The sequence below is a fragment of the Pelmatolapia mariae genome, linkage group LG13, assembly GCF_036321145.2.
Source record: "Pelmatolapia mariae isolate MD_Pm_ZW linkage group LG13, Pm_UMD_F_2, whole genome shotgun sequence".
Lineage (NCBI taxonomy): Eukaryota > Metazoa > Chordata > Actinopteri > Cichliformes > Cichlidae > Pelmatolapia > Pelmatolapia mariae.
In genome coordinates this window covers 12064357-12085816 of record NC_086238.1, presented here as the reverse complement: position 1 = coordinate 12085816, position 21460 = coordinate 12064357, and the positions used below count along the sequence as shown (strand labels likewise).

The 21460-nt window shown below is 42.5% G+C and overlaps 1 protein-coding gene across 2 annotated transcripts; it reads left to right on the top strand.

Annotated features, from left to right (window-relative positions):
* Positions 1-707: 707 nt before the first annotated feature.
* On the top strand, positions 708-14347 carry LOC134640168 (E3 ubiquitin-protein ligase TRIM8-like). Of its 2 annotated transcripts, XR_010095414.2 has the most exons (8): positions 708-850; positions 1382-1970; positions 6966-7061; positions 7399-7632; positions 7873-7904; positions 9891-10006; positions 10110-13627; positions 13774-14347. XR_010095414.2 is itself a non-coding variant. In XM_063491794.2 (7 exons), the coding sequence occupies exons 2-7, from the start codon at positions 1401-1403 to the stop codon at positions 10760-10762; spliced, it is 1701 nt and encodes a 566-aa protein (XP_063347864.1). In that variant the 5' UTR covers positions 708-850; positions 1382-1400; the 3' UTR covers positions 10763-14347. The 2 variants fall into 2 exon arrangements, 1 of the variants encoding a protein (XP_063347864.1); XM_063491794.2 differs by having other exon boundaries at positions 10110-14347.
* The last annotated feature ends 7113 nt before the right edge of the window (positions 14348-21460 follow it).

Below are 21460 nucleotides of genomic sequence, written 5' to 3'. Positions count from 1 at the left end.
TATATCACAAGTAGTCGGGCTGGGATTCTTACTTCCAAATAAGCTTTACAGTCTGATGTTATTAAAATATGCTTTTAAATAGATTGTTAATATTTGTGCAAACTCATCTTAAGAAGTCTAATCTTAATAGTCAACCTAGGGCTGCCTCTGGCCCCCACGCTCACTTCATATTACACTTTTACAGGATGTCTGCGTCACTGCATAGTTTTAACACTCATCACTGTACATTTCATAACACTATGTCAGAAAAAAAAGACTAAAATTGATTTTTTTTAACCTAAAAAGAGTGACTAATTTGAAATCTACTCCACATTACCTTCCCATATTTTCCACTCTTTTCCTCCCAACATGCACCAACCCTGTCACGGGCCCCTGGGGGTGGGGGTGTCGGTCTCTGCTTTGTCCCAGCCAGGGACTCTTCTGCTTCAAAGCATGAAGAGCCACACAAACGTCTCTTGGTCTTTTACAGTCTGTCCGGTAGAGTTTGCTGTGGCCGTTCATTCGCCTTCCTCCTACCGGCTCCTCCCCGCCTGTGTATCAACTCCGTGACGGGTCACGTTATTGGAGGTCGGCAGTCGGTCGGTGTGGAAGCACTGCGCTCTCTTCCGACGAGTGACTATCCTGCCTGTACTTACCATAAAATATTACTCAGAAGAGTTGACGGGAAAGCGAAACCAGACGAGAAAACCAGCGGGGGACTCTTATAAAATCCCGGCTTTGAGCGCTGCGACCGACAGAAGGCTGTAATCTGAAGCAAGAGGAGCGAGGATCTCACCGCGGACTGGATGACAAGCTCCACGGTATTATAGGTGCACCGGAGTCTGCCGACGACATGGAAGAGAAATAGTTGGTAACGTTACGCTTTTTCTTTTAAGAATACATCTGTTATGTTTCTGTGGGTTGCTGTAAGAAAAGCCGAGGAGTGCCTTCGCGTAATAAAATGTCAGTGTAACATTTTATTTGACAAGAGTCACATTTGTTGTTCAGTGTCAAGTTCCCACTCGCTCTCAAAACGCCACAGCTTGTGTCGTACTGTTCCCCAGCGAAGCCAAACATTACACTGAAATATGAAGAAATGTAATTTATATATATATATATATATGGTGTTGGGTTTCAGTGTAATGGCACTCTTTTGCTCTGAAGAGCAGGTTGTTACTACTTACTTTAAGCTTCATTTGTTAATTGCTGTGCCACTGTAATGCACTCCTAATAAGCCTGTAACTCAGTGCCCTGTGTGTTGGTTTGGCCTGTTTCCAATCCGTGCCATTTTAGTTGAATATAAGTGCAGTAAAAATTAAACTGTAATAGGCTCATTTTTTAAAAGCAGTGGTTCATTTAAACCAGTTCTTAAGCCTTTCCTTTGTTTTGTTTTTTTCATCAGTTTGGATTCAGCCGAGGTCATGGATGCAAGCTGGAAAAACTGCTTCGAAGAGGAACTTCTGTGTCCCATTTGCCTGAATGTTTTCGAGGAGCCCATCCAGCTGCCGTGCAAGCACAACTTCTGCAAGGGTTGCATCTCTGAGGCTTGGGCCAAAGACACCGCCGCGGTCCGCTGTCCAGAGTGCAATCATGACTACGACCAGAAGCCCACACTGGAGAAGAACTTCAAGCTCGCCAACATAGTGAAGCGCTTCAATGCTTTGAACACTGAGAAAGCCCCCCCTGTGCTGCACTGTGTCCTCTGCAGACGAGGCCCCCCGCTGCCCGTGCGGAAAGTCTGTCTGCGCTGTAAGGAGCCCTGCTGCCAAACTCATATCCAGACGCACCTACAGCAGCCGTGTGCGGCGCCGGGACACCTGTTAGTCGATGCTGAGGAGCTGAGCGCTTGGACCTGTCCCAGTCACGAGGAGTACAGGCTGCTCCACTGTGAGGAAGAGCAGGTGGCTCTGTGTCCATTCTGCTGCATCTCTCACTGCACTAACCAAAGACACACAGTCTGCGATGTTGATACGCAACGCATACAAATGCAGGTACAAATGCGCGCACACACACATACACACTCTCCTACAGGGCAATGAAAAGATTTCATTTGGTGCACACAATCCATGGGTAATTCTTTCAGTTTGCTAGTCTATAAAGGCTTTCTCTCTTTCCCTCCTCTTTAATCTGATGTAAAAGGACTGGACAGGTGAAAGCCACCCCTCTGGGTACATGGATAGCACACAAACACACATATATAGGCATACTTCACACACACACACGCTGCTTTTAACCTTGATCATACCACCCACTCCATACCGCCACGCCTTCCCATTAGCAGCGCTGTGCCCTTCGGATAAGTGCTGTGATGCAATCTGCATCCACCGGAAACGATGACCTATGTGCGGTGAGGGGCGGAAACGCGTGTAGTTTGTTTATGTTAGCTGATCAGTTTCAGGGTCCAGGATTGGAAGGCTATTTTAGGGACATTTAGCAGGGAGGGAGAGGTGGAAATCAATTGAGAGTAAGAGCAAAATAGATCCTAATCTGGCTACGAATTGGCAACAATTAAATAATGAGCGTGTCTTGTCAGCCTTGACCTCAGGATGCGTAAAGAAACGAGGGCCAACATGCCATGGCTGCTACCGCTTGTGTGTTTTTCTTCACTTTATTTCTGTTTCTTTGCTTTTCTCAAGACTAACGCAAGTAGCAAGGTGTAAAAACAGCCACCCACACCTTATACACATTCCTTCCCTTCTCCTCCCTATCTATGGAGGCAATGAGAAGCAGATTTGTTTTACAGTTTGCCCTCTCGTCGTGTTTTTGATACTTTTTAGTGAAGGCATTATTCCACTTGGGGAAAGTTACACATATTTCTTTCCAGGGTAAGTTCTAAATCAGTTGACCCTGGTTCAGAGCTATTATTGGGACAAAAGATGTCTGTTCAGCCCTTTCCACAGCTGCTCTCTCTACACACTCATATGCACACACCCAGCCATCTTTCTGTTCTTTCACAACTGTATTTTCACAGGGCAAATTGCACTGTGGAGTCACACTGTCCATCCCTGGACCTTCAGGCATATAATACACAGTGATTTATTGAAAAAAGAAAAGTGTTAATAGCAAAAAATGTTGGGCTCCTTGTGTGTTGGGTCATTTGTTAAAGTAATACGAGACCACAGTGTCTTCTCATCATTATTTGCTGAGAGGTCGTTCTGCTTCGCAGAGCTGTGGTCTATTTTGGTCTTAAATTCCCCGGGCAGCACTCTTGTTGCTTTTGGGATAAACAAAGACGCAAAACCAACGTAGCAATGTTCGTATCTTTTAGTTATCTTTGGCTCTCAAAGGAGACTTTTACATTAACCTTTTGCAGACATGCTGGTAATTTCGAGATGAGAAAAGAAGCGTAATATAATAGTAATGTTCTCCCTGGGACAAGCGGAGGAGGAGCCCTCCCACACAACCTCACCTTGGCTTTCTCAGGCACCTCAGCAGGAAACCGTCGCTCATGGAAGCTCTGCTGTTTGAAGCTTCGTGTATCTGGGCTGGAGTGAGTCAGATACCCAGAATGCTGAGGGCAGGCCACTGACATCAGAAGTAGGGAATAGTTGTCAGTTGATTGTGAAAGAGGCTCTCTGTTCATTGAGCCTGAGGCTCCTCATTTAAACATGAGCTTCCTGGCAACCTGTGGGTGTCTGGATGCCTAAATAGGACAGTGGGGAAAGTGATCATTGGCGGGCTTAAGCTTGATAAAGGTAGGCTTTCATGCTGCTACGCTGCCCCAGCCCCTCTGTGCTATTTCAAACACACAAGACAAAAAAAAGGAATTGGAGGAAACACGACAAAAAGAGGAAGACAGAGTTGCTGAGCAGAAGCATCAAGACACAGAAAAGCTGCTGCTATAATGTGAAGCCAACTCACATAAAGCAGCTCACGCACCATTTACGATACTAATAACCCAACAAAGTGCTCTTTCCTGTTTTGTCAATGCAGCATTCACACCGAGCTCGTGTGCGCCGTGTTACCAAAGTGATGAATAATACCAGTGCACCGTCTTAAGTTCAAAGGCACCGAGGAGGCAGGACATGAAAAAGTGAAGGAAAGAAGAAACACAGGCAGCCAACTGACACAAGTCCACCAGTTTGCAGGGTAGTGTCAGCTGTTACGGTTACTATCAGGTTGTTTGAAGAGGAGTGTTTAGCTAAACTGCCTCTTGTGTAAGCAAGATGTGGTGTTGAGATGGAGTACAGGTGTAGGATGTGTTACAACTGTGCGAAACAGGATTAAAGACTACGCTGCTGATTTTCTACGTAAAGCGCTGCCACCCTCGGGTGACGAGAACAGGCCAATTACACGAACAGTGTTAGCGCTCAGTGCTAGCTGCATCTGAGAAAAACTCTCAAAACAACATTTCATTAGTGAACATGTAAAATCCACCAACTGAATACATCACAGTGTGCTCGTGGTTTCTATATGTGATCTCATTGTTGGTGCACAAAGCAGAACTTGATATGTTATGGTGAAACCACCAAAAGCTTTAGATAACAACTCTGACAAGTCATTTGGAACACGAACCAACATGAGGCATTAATAATGCTTAAACTGTAAAGTCCTTAATAGAAATGTGCCTCAACTTTAATTGGGAGAATTAAGAAGAATAGTCTTCGAGGTGTGTGGTACTGGGCTTGCTGCAGCCCTTGCTGAGCTTATTGTTGTTCTTTCCATGAATGATATAAAAACCTCTGCAAGTGCAACTGTTAATTACATTCACCCGCATGGCTGTATGATATAGGGCTTACTTTAACAGTTCACTTTTTTTCCCCACATACACATGCATACACACTCTATAGGTGTCAGTATAACAGCCCATTAAGCTGTACTCATAAAGATGTATTCTTGATTTCACTTGTGGGACCAATTTTTTTAAAAACATAGTCAGCACTGCAGGGTGATGCAGCAGTTAATTCACGAACGAAATGCAGTGTTTTTCCTTCTCAGCACTTAAAGCTTCCCTCATCGATAGTTTTATAGCTACCGTGGATCAGAAACTGTGTAATGTTAGAGATGTCGCTGATAGAAATGACTCCAAAGCTCAAGTGTCAGTGGCACTTCCTTCAGTTCAGCTGAGCTTTTGAGCATCTTTCAGTTAATTGATGCGGTTTTACTTATTTGGGTCACTCCCATCCACGACTTTTCCAGCTGTAGGAGACAGCTGTAGACAGCTTTGAGAAACCAGCTGTCCACTGCCTGCTCAGCATCAAATAGCAGAGTATCTCAGTCACATTAAAGTTTACAAATGTAGAGACTAGCTAACAGTAACGAGCAGTTAGAAGACAAATAGGGGTTGGAGTACACTAAAAACAGAGCAAAATTGGTGGCTAGTAATATTTTTAAACCCTTATTTAACCAAGAATGAAGTCTCGAGAGTTAGCATGTTTTGGAAGAGTGTCCTGGGCCAGTATAGGCAGCATTAACTTAGGGTGCAGAGCTAAAGCTCCCAGAGAAAAGCTGCACAAGCGCAGGAAGAGCATGTAAACTCCACACACAAGGGCCCTGCCCCAGGTTCAAATCCAGGACCCTCTTGGTTTGAGGCAATAGTGCTAACCACCGGACTACTACGCTGTCCCAAAATGAGTGCCTGGATAGAAATTTTGTCAGTTTTTGTGGCCAGCCTTAAAATATGCTGAAGAAGTAGAAATACCACTTTTGTTGTTCTTTCCATGAATGATATAAAAACCTACTGTCAGCTGCCCAAAATACATGTCATATAATCCACTCTGCTTCCTTTAAGAGTTAGGGGAGATAAACGTATTCCTGCTGTTTCCTAGGTGGACAAATCAGTAGTCTTCTTCACTCAAAAGAACTGTTCTGATAACAAGCATAAGTGAGTTATTATGATACATTTGGCTACTATTTTATGCCATTTAGAGTCTTTCTGGGTTATTTTGTTGAAGCTATATGCACTGTTGAAAGTGTTCACTGTGGTAAACTATAGTGACCAGCCTGTGGATGTCCATTAGACAGCACAACATGAGTGTTGCAAGCAGCTGAAGAGGCCTGTTGCTGTGATACCACAATGTGACTACCCTGAGACTCACTCACTCGAGACCACAGGAATGTCCTCATTCTCCCTATCTCTCTCTCTTTTGGGTGAAACTTTTTTTTTCTCCTCTTTCTTTTGGTTTCGCTCTCTTTTTGTATGTCTTTCTCACTCTCTTTCTATCCGTTCTTGGCATGTGCAAGCATCGCCTTTCCTCTCGTTCCCTTTCTCGGGTGCAGGCTCATTGGGAGGGAGGGAGGGAGGGGAGGGAGGAGACCTCGGCGCTGTGCACACAGACATGACAATCTGTCACTGACACACAGGCCAATGCAAACAATGGGAGCAATGCATGTGGCAAAATGAGAAAGTGCGGGGGGGGGGGGGGGGGGGGGGGGGGGGAGTGAGGCACCCCCGCTCCCTACATACACATAAGATTTCACATATGAGTACATACACAAGACTTTGTTGCCATGACAGCAGGTTTTCTCTTATTTGGGCATGCTGCCTTTCCAATGCAGAAACAGTTCATTAAAAAGTCTACCTGCCCTCCCCTGTTTCTAGTTAGTTGTCAGTCTGTGACAGCAGATTGATTCCCAGCCTCTGCAGTAAATGGGGAAGGATTATGTTCAGTGGATTTTTTTTTAAACTGGCTCTTGGCTCTTGTGTACCCACAGAGGAAGTAAGCTTGTCCCAACAATGGAGCTCATTTGACACAGCAGGGTCAGCGTCAAACTTTGGAGCTGTCAGAGAATGATTTGTGCAGCCGTGTTTGCCTTTGCTGCTGCTCTCCGCATGCCTAAATGCATGTTCATGTTGCTGGAAGCTGACTGTGGAGAAAGTTGTCTCGGTGCCTCGTGAAAAGCAGCTAGGTATGCTGAGGTCATAGCAGAGGCCCAAGTTTTTCAGAGTTTCTAAATGTGTAGGTATTTTTTGTTTTTTTGTAATTTTCAGGGCATCTTGTTGTGGTTCGCCTATCTAATCCATCCTATCTGTCATTTCTCCACAGGCCATGCTAATGAGGCAGCAAGACAGACTGGAAGGTCGTGTTCAGAACATCGATGAGCACCTCAACAAGCTGGAGTCAGACAAGACACTGATGAAGGTGCATTTTCAATTCCGAATGTTATGTGAATGTTATCAGCATGGGGGTTTGTGCTATAATTTTGTCTGCTGTAATGAAATTACTCTACCGTTTCTCACTCTTGGGAAATCAAAGGTAAATGTAACTTTAACTATGACTGGCAGGTGCAGCAAAGTGAAAATGGATTTAACAAATGACTTTCCCACTTTCATATTGAACAAGAAAAGCACAAATTCCATAAAATTGTGTGTCTGTTAATAAAAATTGTAGTATCTGTTTGTTAACATCAGTACTTTTAGTCATTTAAAATTGTATTTCTGCATGTAAACGTGCATACTTGTGTATCCTGTGACCACAGGATGCAGTGTCTGAACTGAAGGAGCGTGCAAGAGCCCAGTATCAGCGGATGCATGCGCTGCTAGAAGCAAACCAGGCTGAAACCATGCAGATGCTGGAGAGCACCTACAACTCGTACGTGAGGAAGAACTCCCAGCAGGTGCTGCAGCTCAACGAGAGGCGCCACGAAGCAGAAAAACTCCTGAGCTCAGTGAAAACATTCTTCCAAAAAGCGGGCAGTTTGAATTTCATGAAGGTACAACAAATCTGCAAATTGTTTTTTCTATTTATCGAACATGAACCTTTATCTCTATGACCCCTTTTCACAGTTCTTGCATCTGCATCAGGCAGTGATACTTTTTAGGGACATAAAATGATGTTGTAATATGAAAGCATGTGCAGTAAACACTGATGCATCTTATAATAACTGTTAGTGAGACATTTGAAGTCAGATGGTGTGTGGGAATGACCCGTGAAACCTGTTTTTTCATTTCAGAAAACAAAACCTTATCAGCTCCTCGTGGACAGGTAAGAAGTTATTCTAAGATATTCATTTCTTTGGACTAACCCAGTGATGTTTTCATGCAAGCTTTTTAGTGCACTGATCATCATCTTTATTCATTGTGAGAAAAACAGCCAAACTATCAAATATGTCCTTGTACAACATTCAACTGTTGCGTTGTTTTCAGTGGAATTAGCTAAATGTAGCTTTAGCGGGTGTACTAGTAATAAAAGCAGGCAAAAAAAAACAACTCCAACAGAGGTCAAGCAAGCCAAATATAAGCAAAGGTCAGAGAAAACAGCAGTAGAACAGATAAACCCATGTGTTTCCTCTATGATGTATAAATGGAAAATACTCTGTGATGAATTACTTCAAAAACCTGATCACAAGCAGGAGGGCTTGTCTAGTTGCTTGTTTAATGGTGGGACTGGGTGAGCCTCACAGTTTTCTAACATGCTGCAGTGATTTTAACTATTCATTTGTCATTCCTGGCCTCAACAACTTTTTAGCACTATGCATAGTGTTTTTAGCAAGTTAAACTTGGATCTACAGTTTCCTTGACAGCATGATTTTGGTGTAGATGTTCAGTCTGAGGTGGATGGGTTCATCTCAGAAGCTCACTTGGCTGCAAAGTTTTTCCCGATAGTCTTCTTTCTGTCATATGGTGACATTTGTCTTTTATCTGTCGGGGACTTTCAGCATATACTCTTATTCACAACAATTTAGGCCTCATCTTACATCTTCCTAATATGCTAATATTAGCCTAACCATAGCGCTGTAGCTAGCTACCTCATGGCTAGCTACAGGTAGCAGGTCAATAGATGGTTTATTCATGTATAGGTTTATTTATGTAAATCACAACAACAGTTGTCTCAAGAAAGTATTCAACAATGAAGGAACCCCCTATTAGCAAGCACTGCAACCGTAAGAAGGAAAAACTTCCTTTTAATAGGAAGAAACTTTAGGCAGAACCAGGCTAAGGGAGAGGCAGCCATCTGCTACAAGTGGTTACGACTAAACATTCTAACATTCGTTAATAAGTTTGCAGTTTGTATTATGTCAAGAGGTATAGCATGGCTGTACTTTTTTTTCGTACTTCAGTAAGAACATGTTATCTCATTTGTAGGTGTCAGCTAGTTCACATCTAAAGCTGCATCTACACAGGAAGTGATTAGCACTTAAAGCTGATGGTTGATTGCTAGCAGACATGCCAGGTTCAAGTTGCATAGCTAACCGGCCAATGTATTTACTGACCTCTCACATGTCAATAACCACCATTCTGTGCAGTAATTGGTAGTGACTTCAGTACCTCGCCTCAAAGTAGAAAATTGTTTTATCTTCACTTCACATCACCAGTGGTTAGTCAGTTGAAGCTGATGAACTTTCTAAGGTCTGTGCTCAACACGTCGATTCGCAAATCTTGTGTTGAGGCAGATTAGCTTCTAACTCCGCTAGACCTTATTACTGGGAGAAAAGTCACACTAGTCATTTTATTGTTGAAAGAATTTGGATTATTTTTAACTTAAGCATTTCAACATGTTATCGTTAGGGGTGAGTCAGTGCTTGTTTGCTTTTGGGAACTGATGGAGCATTTAGACTTGAAAGTCACTGGTTTTCAGACTTAACAAGGGGATATTTCCAAGTTCTTACAATGGCTACTTCAAACTGGGTTTTAAAATGCCCAACCTTTGGCACCGGAACTTTTACAGTCTGTGGTTAAAAACAGGTTTGTCTGTTTAGCCAACTTTGCAGCTGTATCAGTTTTAGTAATGATTAAATTGGTGCAATGATTACAGTCAAAGTTTGCATCCTATTTAATTATACAGTGAGCTACCAATGGAAATAACCAAGCTAGCTAAGGTAGTGTTGATAACTTCGCACCACTATCATCTTGTCCAAATTTAATCACAGCCAACTTTAAAAAAGAATATATATGTTTTTTAAATCTCAAGGTGCAGAGTGTCTCTAACAATTCGATACTAATGATTTTACTGTCGTGTTTCTTTTTACAGGTCAAACTCACATCTGAATAGCATTATCCCTCCAGTCAGAGTGGGCCAGCTCAACTCTCATCATTTGCTGTCCGACCTGTCAACAAGAGAGAAGAACTTGCGAAAAATGCTGGAGGGTAGGATTAAATTACAGAAAAATAACTATAGATGAGTTTTTCAGAGAAGTATTATTAGAATTAGCACTCATCTCTCTGTCCCACCTCTACTTGTCATTGTCAGAACCGTTCATTGAGTCGCCTCTTCTGGAGATTGTGCAGTCTCACAGCAGCTCTGCTAGCTCCCAGTTGGGGACTAGTTCAGGAATACAGAAGAGGAAATACAGCATGGCGTTCCTGGAGGCTAACCCAGAAAACTCCCAGAATCCTCCACCTTTGCTCTACAGCAGCAAAAAACCCTTCCTGGCCGACCAAGGTCACCGGGCTTCATCTGTATATGCCTCTGAAGTCCTCTCACAGAATCCTCACACTGGCCCTGGTCATAGTCGGCTCCTAGACACTTCAGCCCATCACATGGTGGGTCTAGGGTCCAGCTCTAGCCACCACTCAGGAACCATATTCCCATCCTCCCACTTCTCAAGTGGTGGTGCCTCACAACAAGCCGTGTACGAAGGGAGGAAAGTACTGATGTGTACTTTGAATAATTGCTGCTGCTCCAGGGCCCCTGCTGCTTGCGCCCGGCCTCCGTACCCAGCGTCGGACTCCTTCCCCTCTGTGACCTCTCAGGAGTTTGCCCCACATGCCCCTCTACCTGCAAGTCAGCCACTGCAGCATTTTCCCATGAGGGGACTGATGGAAACATCGCAGACAGCCAGACATGCCGAATTCTTTGGGCTGTATGGCCAGTCTTCAACCAAGCATTACGGGACCAAATAATAAACCCGAATCAGCATCCGTTCTGTTTTATTAGATCACGTTTGGCATCAAGAAGTTCCATGTTTCCTTTTTTTGCTCCTTTCCATTTTGATTCAGAGATGCGACCCCAGATTATATCTCCAACACACCTTCATGACAATCACTCTTGACATCTATTTGAAACCATTTGGGGAGAACGTGCCCTGTTAACTTGTGTAGCTCTGTTTACTCCCCGAATCACAGTGACAGTACTAATGATCTAATTTGAAAGCATTATTTATTGTCTGTTTCAGTTCGACTGGAAGTGCTAATGTGAATAATGTAGTCTTAAATCCATTCAAACTTAAGAAATGACATATTCTTCAGGGGTCCTGGCATGGGACTCCAGAGACTCCAGTGCCTAAAGAGACTGTTAACACACTTGTATTGTACTTGCAATTTCCTAACTCTTGATTATTTCCTGTTTGCAGCTGAAAGCATGCAGGGAGCCTCTCCATGCACTCCAAAGTCCACGTGGCTTTAGAAAAAAACAAAAAAACACACTGGACTGCAAATGTTTTGTTTTTTTCCAGATTCAGGTTTTTCATTAGTTTTTTTTATAGAAGATTATGAATAAACCAAAATCTTTTGAATAAATAAAAAAGCGTATTACATGACCTTTCATTGTATTTTGAGCACTGGTTTTCAAAAGTAATCTGCTGGGTATGCTGGTGTGTACTTTAAACCAGGTGACGCGCTGGTTATTTTAAACGTCGTGTCTGATTATAGTTTGAGGTCTATTTGTCCTAAGAAGCAAATTGTGCGATTTGTTTGGGTAAAGAGCTTTTCCAGGGTGACTCACCGAGTTACACATGAAAACAAAAAATAAAGAGAAGCTGTTACAGTGGTACATCCGACCCTGCTGCTGACCAGCAAAGCTTGTAAAACAGAGAGAGGAAAAAAAAGACACTGAAAGGCCGTATGTTTGAGATCTACTGTATTCAGAGCAGAGCACAGCGGAGGAGGTTACAGAGCGGCCCACAGCAGGCCCATTATCTGCCAATTTAGGACAGTTCACTTCCTTGTCAGCATCCTGGTCTCTGGCAAAAATCTCTGTGTCATCCCTCTTTGTCTTGTTATTGGAGCTGGTTGTCAAGTTAGGTCAGAGAACAGGAATAACCAATGAGCAGCACCTCCCCTCTCCTCTCTCCCTTCCTCTATCATTTTCCAGAGCTCGATGCAGAGGAGGAGAGGAGGGTTAGAGCGGAGGATGATATAAGCGCAGAGTTTTAATGAGGATCTACTTATCTGTCACTCATACTCCTTTCATTGTTCCCCTCCCCCATTTAGTGAGATAGCAGGAGCGAGCTTGGGGTGGTGGGGGCAGCAAAGTCAGGGTCGAGGGGGGAGTAGCAATGGTAAGGCACATCACTTATTTATAGGTTATAAAACCTTGCTCCCTCCTATATAGTTCAGTCTGCTTTTAGTTTTTTTAGTTGTTGTTTTTTTGTCTTCTTTGAAATCTGTTTCACTTCCATGATAACTCGGCCTCCCTTTAGCAGCAAATGCACGAGGGAGAGGAGTGAGAGGAGCTGAGGTTTAGTTACAGTGTGGCAATCTGACAATGTGCGTGTGTGTGTGTTTGTGTGTAAGCCAATTAGCATTCCCCTTGTTCACTGTCCCTTCTCGCTCTGTGTGTGTGTTATTAATAAAACATACAGCAGATGTTCCAAAGGAGCATTTTATCCATATGATCATTTTTATTTATAGAGCCCTATTTAAATCAATGATCCATTCTATAGAGCGGGGTTTGCATGTGCTGTTTTTCTTTTTGTGTTAGTTCTCATAAAAGAATTGGAAATTTTGTTGAGTCGTTCTTTCATGCATTGTGTTCCCCTGTCCTAACTACAGGCACAAACACGGGGCTGGACGAAAAGCCTCTATGGTATGCTTGTTCTTGGTTTGCGTTGCCTTGTGTGCGGGCTCTGCGCAGGCGAGTTGAATCCTGTTTTATAAGTGAATGTGTGCTCAGGTGTCGCCACACAATCAGGCGGTTAGTGCGTTGCATCGTATATGTGCATAATTAGGCTTGTGTGTGAGCGCCGCGAGGTCACGTATAGGGTAAAGGCTGATGCGCTGACAGCTGTGCTCTGTTGTGGCAGGTGTGTCAGGGCTGTATATGTATGAGAACAACACGCCCCTGCCTGCAGCAGGACATGAGCCTGCAGTACGTGTGCTCAGTGTGCAGGAAACTGTGCAGCTGTTGTTTGTATGCTTTTGCCAGTGACTAGAGATATTGGAGTCAAGGTAGGAACTGTTTCTCTCCTTTTCTCCCCCGACATTTATTACTAATTCTGATCCTCAGGGTCTGTTTACGTATGATATGATCTTGATACTCTGACAAATGTTTGCAACCTCTAATGCCAGTAATAACTGCAATATTTGCATCACAGCCCGAGCTGAAAGTGAGACAGTGATTTGGAAAGTATTCAGGCACCCTTTTCTGTGTCAAGCCACACTAAACCACACATTTCAGAGTGTTTAGTGAATGTATTACTGACTAAAAATCATTCATATAAGTAGTGTTCAGTTCTTTATACTTTTTACTTGTCCTTTGGCAGTAATTGGAGCTTCTAGGCTACAATCTTTGCACACCTGGCTTAAGATAGTTTATTTTATTCTCTGTGACAGCTCTGTCAAAGTGGATAACAAACGTGTACAAACTGACAAGTTCAGATCTTGCCGAAGATGTTTTAAACGGTTTAATTCTGCTCCACTAGTTACGGTCTGAGACTTGTTTTGAAACCGCTTTTCTTTTGGGTATAATAGAGATGTCAGCTTGAGGGATGCTGAAGTGACCTCTGTGATGACGAGTCAAAGAAATCTACAACCTCCCCAGTTTGTCTGGTAAGAGCAAGAGGATTGTGATGACAATAAATCCATGTCAGTAAACATATATCTGTTGATCATTCATTTATTAGAAGGAGGTACTCTTCCATGAATGTGCATACATAACTTAGCGTTTGTGTGTGTGTGGTTTCTGACCCACCCAGGACCAGAGAGAGTCTTTGCTGCGCTTCACAGACAGTTCTGGATACTCCCACTGTAATCCAGAAACACCAGTATAACTGTCCTGAGAAAAGGAAATAACACAGCAGTTCAGTCATCCCCAGAATGGCTGACCTTCCTCCCCCTGGCTTAAGACTTCTTTGTATTCCCAGCATTTTATTATATGTTTGGGGCTATTCCTCATCATCGATTGGGGGCAGTACAGAGAAAAGATGGGGGGATGGATGACCTTTTGAACACTGGGTGACTGTTGTCATGAAAGGCGACTCCCACTCTCCCAAAGCCGATGCACTCTGGCGATGGTATCTTGCAAGACCTCCATGCATTTAGCCAGAATCCTTTTCCTCATCCTTCCTGTCAGACTTTCTGACCCCAGCTGCAAAGAAGACCATCCACAGTACAATGCTGTCGACGGCAGTGCCTGTTGTCCCACAAACATGATTCTACATGTTTGCTGAGTTTTTATTTTCAGACATCCTTTACATGTGATTTGAGACACATGAAGCAGACTTTTATGTGTCTTTTACTCAGAACTGCTCGCGGCTGGTGGCGGTCAAACTTCCTGCAGGTTCTCCGATCTCTACAGAAAACATCTGAAGTCTTCTTGCAATAAGTGCTGAATTCTTGGTCACATACCAGACCAATTAAATATTTACTCAGACATCCTACTTAGTCTGGCTGACTCTAAGAAGAGCCCTTTTCAATCCATTACTTGGGTGTTTCTCCTAATAACCTCTCAAACCTTTATAAATGGATTTAGAACCAGCGCCTCAATGCAGTTTCCAGTCATAATGGCTGCTATTGTCTTGCTGTGTAGTGTGAATTGTGGAAGCTTTATATACACAGGTGTGTGCCTTTCTAAACTATGGCTAATCAGTTTGCCGCAGGTGGACTCCAGCAGAGCTCAAGGACAGTTAAAGTAAACAGGATGCACCTGACCACAATTTGGATTTCCACACAAAGGGTGCAATGACGTTCGTAAAGGAGAAAATGTTCTAAAATGATTTTACTTTATGTTCAAAGTGAACACAATGGAAGGTGCGACAGCTGAACAGATCTAGTGAAATTTTTCAGCAGGGTACGGTTTGACTTCCTCTGTTACTCAGACCTTTGATTAGTATTATTGACATAGTCAGAAATGCATTTGCACAGCTTCCAGCTTGTGTAACCGCCCTGCCTGTTCCAGTTCAGCGGTGGATATTAGAGGTGGCTGACATGGATGCATTATGTACTAACTTAGAGTATGGCAGAAATGCATTTGTCACACAAAGCTTTAACAGTCCTTCCATTAACACTGACAGGAATATGAACATGCCCAGTTTAATGCATACAGAGCAGCCATTCATCAACCAAGCAGAATTCTAACCTTCATCTGATAAGACCTTTGAAATCTGTGCCAAAACTCTAATCCAGCATAGCAGTGCATGCACACACACACTCACAAGTGCACAAACATCAAAGACAAAAATCTGTAGCCAATGTTTATTGATCTGCAGGTCTATTTTTGCTCGGGGAAATCATTCTAACATAAACCAGCCCTCTGTCAAATTTGAGCTGAAGGGAAACAGGCAACATTCATCCAATGCATGTTAGAGTGAAACAGTGAAAATAAGCAAAGGAGGATGTATAAATGCAGGTAAGCAGAATCAGTGGATGTGCATATATGTGTGTATGTTTGTGTTTTTGGCTGTGTATATATGAAGACGTGTTAGATCAGTGCTTTTGAACGTGTCAGAGATCTTTCACAGGGACAAGCTGGATTAATTAGAGACAGTACAAAGTGATGTCAGTCGTTGCCATAGGAACTTTGTGCTACACTAGTGACACACTCAAGTGTCAGAGGTGGAAATTATTAAAGTGTCTTTACTCGTGTACTTTTGGAGTGAACCAGTGTGGGGGTTTTCTTTTAAAGGTTGGTTTGGAAATGATCAAAAATAAGTACTGTACTGAAATTGTACTTGAATGAAAACTTTTTTGAAAGTCAAACTTGAACATCATTGTTGCAAATGGCGGCATTAAATGTGAGCTTTGTGGATTTCACTTTCAATTTGAGTTTCAGCTAAGTATTTACCAAACAAGCATCAGTTTCACTTTACCATACATGCTGGTTTCTCAGGAAGACATGCAGTTACCTACTACTTCGTTAGCTATACCTCACTAGTGACGTCTTGCTCCCCTTTTAATAGACAACACATATGAAGGTGCTTATTGGATGGAGATCTGGTTACAGTGGAGGCAATTTTAGAACAGTGAACTCACTGTCATGTTCAAGAAGCCACTTGAGATGATTTAAGCTTTGTGACATGGTGTATTACCTAACTGGAAGCAGCCATCAGAAGATCGATACAGTGTGGTCATAAAAGGGTGGATGCACTGGCAGCAGTAATGCTCAGGTAGGCTGTGGTGTTTAAATTAAGCTCAGTTGTGTGCCCAGAACACCATGAGCCTTAAACACTGAGAGAAGGCAGGATGAATCTGTGCTTTCATGTTGTTTATACCAGATTCTGAACCTATCCTGTGAATATTGCAGCTGAAACCTTGAATCTTGTTCCTGGCTAACAGAAGTAGCACCCAGTGTGGTCTTCTGCTGCTGTAGCCCATTTGCTTCAAGGCATTGCGCGTTCACTGATCACAGTGTGATTGTAACAAGTGGTTATTTGAGTTACAGTTGCCTTCCTATCAACTCGAACCAGTCTGGCCATTCTCCTCTGACCTCTGACATCAACAAGGCATTTCCCCCCAGAGAACTGCCGCTCACTGGATATTTTCTCTTTTTCGGGTCAATTTCGTTAAACTCTGGAGATGGTTGTGTGGGAAAATCCCAGTAGATCAGAAATACTCAGAACAGCCTGAGTATAGGTATAGGCATTTGTGTTAACACCTATGAGCAGGTATTCCTAATTTCAGCTTTGGAAAAAGATAACTTACTTCTGCTCAATGTGATGTTTTTTTCCTTCCATTTCATCACCACGTTCAAAATGTTTTGTGTTCGTCATTAGAAAAATGTGAACAGGAAAGATCCATGCACTTTTAATTAATTAGCTAAATGAACAGAACACATATTTTATTTTTCAAGTAAGCGATGTATTAAATTGGATATTTCTTATCATTTTTGTTTTCAAACATGTCTTCCCTTTTTATTTCTGTTGTGTATCTTCAGTATTTGTAAACAGATATTTATGTGCAATGACAATAAAGGGCTAGTTTATCTTACTATATATCCATTTTTATTTGATAGCAAAATATACTTTAGCTATGTTTTATCTATGATCTATGCATATATAACACAACATATGGTAAATTTATCATATATAATACATAAAAACCAGAAAAAGTCATAAATATAAGGAACTTGATACAGTTTCTGATTTAAATATTTATTCATTATTAGTGTTTGTTTTACAGGAGAATATATTTTAGATAGGAATAGGCTACAGATGTTAGTCATTAATGCCGTTTTTACATAGTTCTCACTACAGTGGTTTTGGAAAACAAGCCAAACTATTTAGCCCTCCGAGGCCTGTCGCTTTGTGTCCTGATTGACAACACTTTGCAGGACAACCAAAAAAAATAATTAACATTTTCCGATAGCATATGGTTCAGATTAGGCCTGGGTTATCATCATAGATGAATGAGCCTTCGTAGGGTTAATAATCGTCCAGTTCATGCAGGATCGGGTCAGAGAAATGGTGAACAGCTGTGGGCTGACAAATGACACTTCCTTCATTACCAGCACAGCTGAACTATGACCTCTCCGGTCAATGCATGTCAGACATGGTTTGTCCAGGACCTCCAAGTTCAGCAGGGTCTAGAGCTACGATCCAAACTGCACGTTTGCGGGATATAGTCATATTTTAAAGAGTCCTGTTCCGGCAGTGAAGACTGATGCTATGTTGTGTGATCTCTTCATATGCCAGTGGTTCTCAGATGCGTTTTGAGCGCCCATCTTCATAAGCAGAAAAAATCTCATAATGCCAAATGAATTAAAGTTAAATTTTAGCAAAGTAAATGTCATCACAATAACATTTTTTTCTTTTTTTAAATTTGCCCTATAAAAATCATGTTCATTAAACTTAGTCAAATTACTTATTTAACCTGCTCAGTCCCAACACGTATCAGTGCCTCTTTTCCCCACCCGTGAGGCCCAGCGTCATCCACCAGCAGCTTTCTGTTTCATTAGCTTTCAATGAGCTAATGAAAGAAATTAGTGACTCAGCATCAGCCATTTCTATGGTGAGCTAAGCTTTGGCAAAGATCAAGCTGGATGCTTTCTCCATTGTACTTCATGATACTTTCCACTCACTGGTGACTAACAATGAATAAAATCACAAATCAGCCATGTGGCTTACACATTTACCTGGGAGGAGACAGAAATTCCTCTGGATTTACATCAGGAAGGGCATCTGGCGTAAAAAAGAAATCTGTCAAACTAAACATGCAGAGCTACTTGGTGTGGCAACACCGGTGTGGTGATCCCTTGTGAAATCGGATGCAAGTATATTAAATTTACGCGAAAAAGTGTTTCAGTGAAAAAAAATGATGATATACTTCCACTGTCCCTCGAATGTCTGTGACGATAAGGAGGGTTTCGGCAGTAGATTTGGCCTCCCTGTGTTAGTCAGTATATTGTTACAGACCCAGCGCTGCTCTGGACACAGCTGTAACCTCTACTTGAAAGTGAGCGTTTAATGCACCACGCAGATGCTGGACCATAAAACCCTGATAAGCAATAAAAGTGCTGCAAAGGTTCACAAAACTCCCACTCAGCACCGACCAGTTGGATGTGGTTTATGAGTCAGAAAATAAGAAGCAGCACCACCTGCTCCGAGTGAAGGTGACATTAACTAGTTGGAAGACTGTTACACGCTGATTTGCTGTGTGACGCATCACCGAGGTTTTTAAACTGTAGTGGTGTGGAATCTGGTGAATCTTCCCAAAAGGTGTGACACATACACTCATCCAAAATCCAGAGCAGGTAATGTAACGTCATGTGGGGTTAGTGCATGTGTTGTCTTTTCCCCTCACAGACTAGAGAAAAAGATGGCTTTACTGGTCTGCAGGTAGCAGAAAGCTGCCATCAAGGGAGCTGCACAGGTGCCCATTTCTCAAGTCACCGTAGCGGCAGCATAGCTTGTGGTGGCGTTAGCCTCTTTCGGACATCTGGCAGTGCTGCTTGTAAGCAATCACTCCCTCACTCCCTCAGCTTTTCTTCTGTGGGACTGCTGCCCATCACTGTGCAGAGATGATCAGTATAGATGTCTGTGTTTAAAAGGATTTTACAATTTCCAACTCACTATAAAAAAATAAGTTGGCAAAACTTTGGACAGCAGTTTATGTATTTTGCAAGTAACCACTTGGTATGCATGGCTGTGTAGGTTCTCCAGTTCATGGTAGTCTTAAAGGCTTGAAAAAAGAAGGCAAATGGACTTCTTTAAGTGTGTGAAGACATTTCACCTCTCATCCAAGAGGCTTCTTCAATTCTAAAAACAAAAGGTGGAGAGTCTCAGGTATTTAACCCTTAGTGGGGGTTGTCCCCTTTGGAGGTGGTTGTTGACCTGCTGTTGATCATGTGTGTCATCACATGAATCAAGGTGTGGAAAAAGGCGTTGGTGATTACCATCACTGGGGGTTAAGTGTGAAACCACTGTGAACCTTGCCCTACTATATAATGTGACCTTTGAGGTCACCTGAGGCTAAGTCTGAATCGGGTTTGAAGTGCGTAGGAAGGGTTCTCAAAGACTGCATTGTAGGCGGCTGACAGTTGGTGTCTTGAAACACCACCTCTGTTCAATGATGGTCGTTCACAGTAAAGGAGGACATAGATGACCTTTATACTTTAAGTGCAGGTGTACAGCTGAGGCGGCTCTTCTATGTTGAGCCATGTGTTTGTGGAGTGGCTGTCTGGTCTCTCCTGTGTAGCAATCCAAGCACTCCTCACTGCGATGCACAGCATACACTGTCTCATTTAGCTTGTATTTGGGAGTTTTTTTCTCGGGATATAGTGTTTATTTCTAAAGATATGGCTGGATTTGAAGGGCACTGGTGGGTCATTCTTGAAGAAAATTCTCATGAGCTTCTCTGGCAAACCTGCTACCTGGGACTCTCCACCTTTTGTTTTTAGAACTGAAGACGCCTCTTTTATGAGAGGTGAAACGTCTTCACATACTTACAGAAGTCCAGGTACCTTATCTGTTTAAAGCTCTTAAGAACACATAAATGGATGTTTTTCTAACTAGATGGGTGTGGTGATGATGTGTCACATGGTATTACAAATCAAAGGAACGAAGAAACATCCAGTGGCAAATACCGGGCTGTAAGTGGTTTCATTTTGATAGTCTGTGAGTATTGAATACATTAAAAAAAAACAAAAAACAAACAAACAAAAAAACAGACATACAAGTGGCCAATTTAGGGACTGCAGGTTTTTGCACTTTCACATTGTCCTCATGTTTCATCCTCAGAGGTGCTGCTTGGCTTGATATAGCGAACAAAGCACGTCCAGCTGACAGTTGAGTCAGGTTCACCAATGACGTCCTTTTCCTCTTGTCTTATCTTTATGCTCGCTGACTGACAACTTTTGAATGGACTTTGAATGGTTTACTGGCAAACGACCGTTATCATTCAGATAAACTCTTATACAGTGAAGCATTTTAAGAAACACCTTCAAAAGTGCATTATGTGTGATGAGGAAGCTCTCAAAGGCTGTATATTCAGATATATTCTAAGCACAATGGACATCAGTGAGGTTGAGTGAGGTGGCTCTGACCTGCAGGTTCAACAGTTTGCTCCAGCTACCCTGCAAAGATCGTGCCTTCACACAAAAGTAGACTTGCAGATAATATGAAGCTAATTCAGGATGCAACCTGACTGTTTCTGCCTTCATAAAACTTTTACTGTCCTCACTGTTTTCATTCTCACCCTTCATACACCCCGATCTCTCTATTGTTGGTGGTTTATGGACAACCTGGCGAGTACTGTTGCGCAGGCTAGAGTTAACTGCAGTTGGATGAATTTTTATGGACCCGTCTTTTTGCTTGTGGTTCTATTTTGTATTTCTCTGTTGCTTGTTTGTTGCTTTTACTTCCTTTCTGCCAAATTGAGTTTTGGATATGATCATTTTGAAAACCTTTATTACAGTTAAAGAGATATACTTTGGAACTGAATATGCACTGTCCGGCAAAATAAATGCCACCACGTTTCTTTTTACTGGAGAGAGCAGATAAGAGTCTCCTATTAGACTAGAGGTCTAGCTTCAGCTGCCTGAATATTTGGGATTGACCTTTTTTCTTTCTTTCCTGACAGCATTGGGCATATTCCAAGATGACAATGTTGAGATTTATCAGGCTTAAATTGTAAAAGGCCGGATCAGCTTCCTGATCCAGCCTTTTACATCCCAATCATCCTTAGTGGAAGTCCTCTGGAGAGAGCTGACCCTGACTACCAAGATCCAACTGTTCAACTCCAATGTAAAGTCAGTACTGCTCTACGGGACTGAAACCTGGAAGACAAATAAAACCTCAAAAAGAAAAATCCAGACATTTCTCAACAGCTGTCTCAGGTTTCTCCACATTCGCTGGCCAGACCCAATCAGTAACATCAAACTATGGAAAGGAACCTGTCAACTCTCAGTAGAGGAAGAAATCAGGAAGAGAAGATGGTGCTGGGTAGGGT

Bases quoted from the DNA above. Each gene is read 5' to 3' on its own strand.
- LOC134640168 (XM_063491794.2), top strand. From the start codon at position 1,401: ATGGATGCAAGCTGGAAAAACTGCTTCGAAGAGGAACTTCTGTGTCCC. The intron at 1,971-6,965 runs GTACAAATGCGC...ATTTCTCCACAG, and splicing joins CGCAACGCATACAAATGCAG to GCCATGCTAATGAGGCAGCA. The intron at 7,633-7,872 runs GTACAACAAATC...TTTTCATTTCAG, and splicing joins GCAGTTTGAATTTCATGAAG to AAAACAAAACCTTATCAGCT.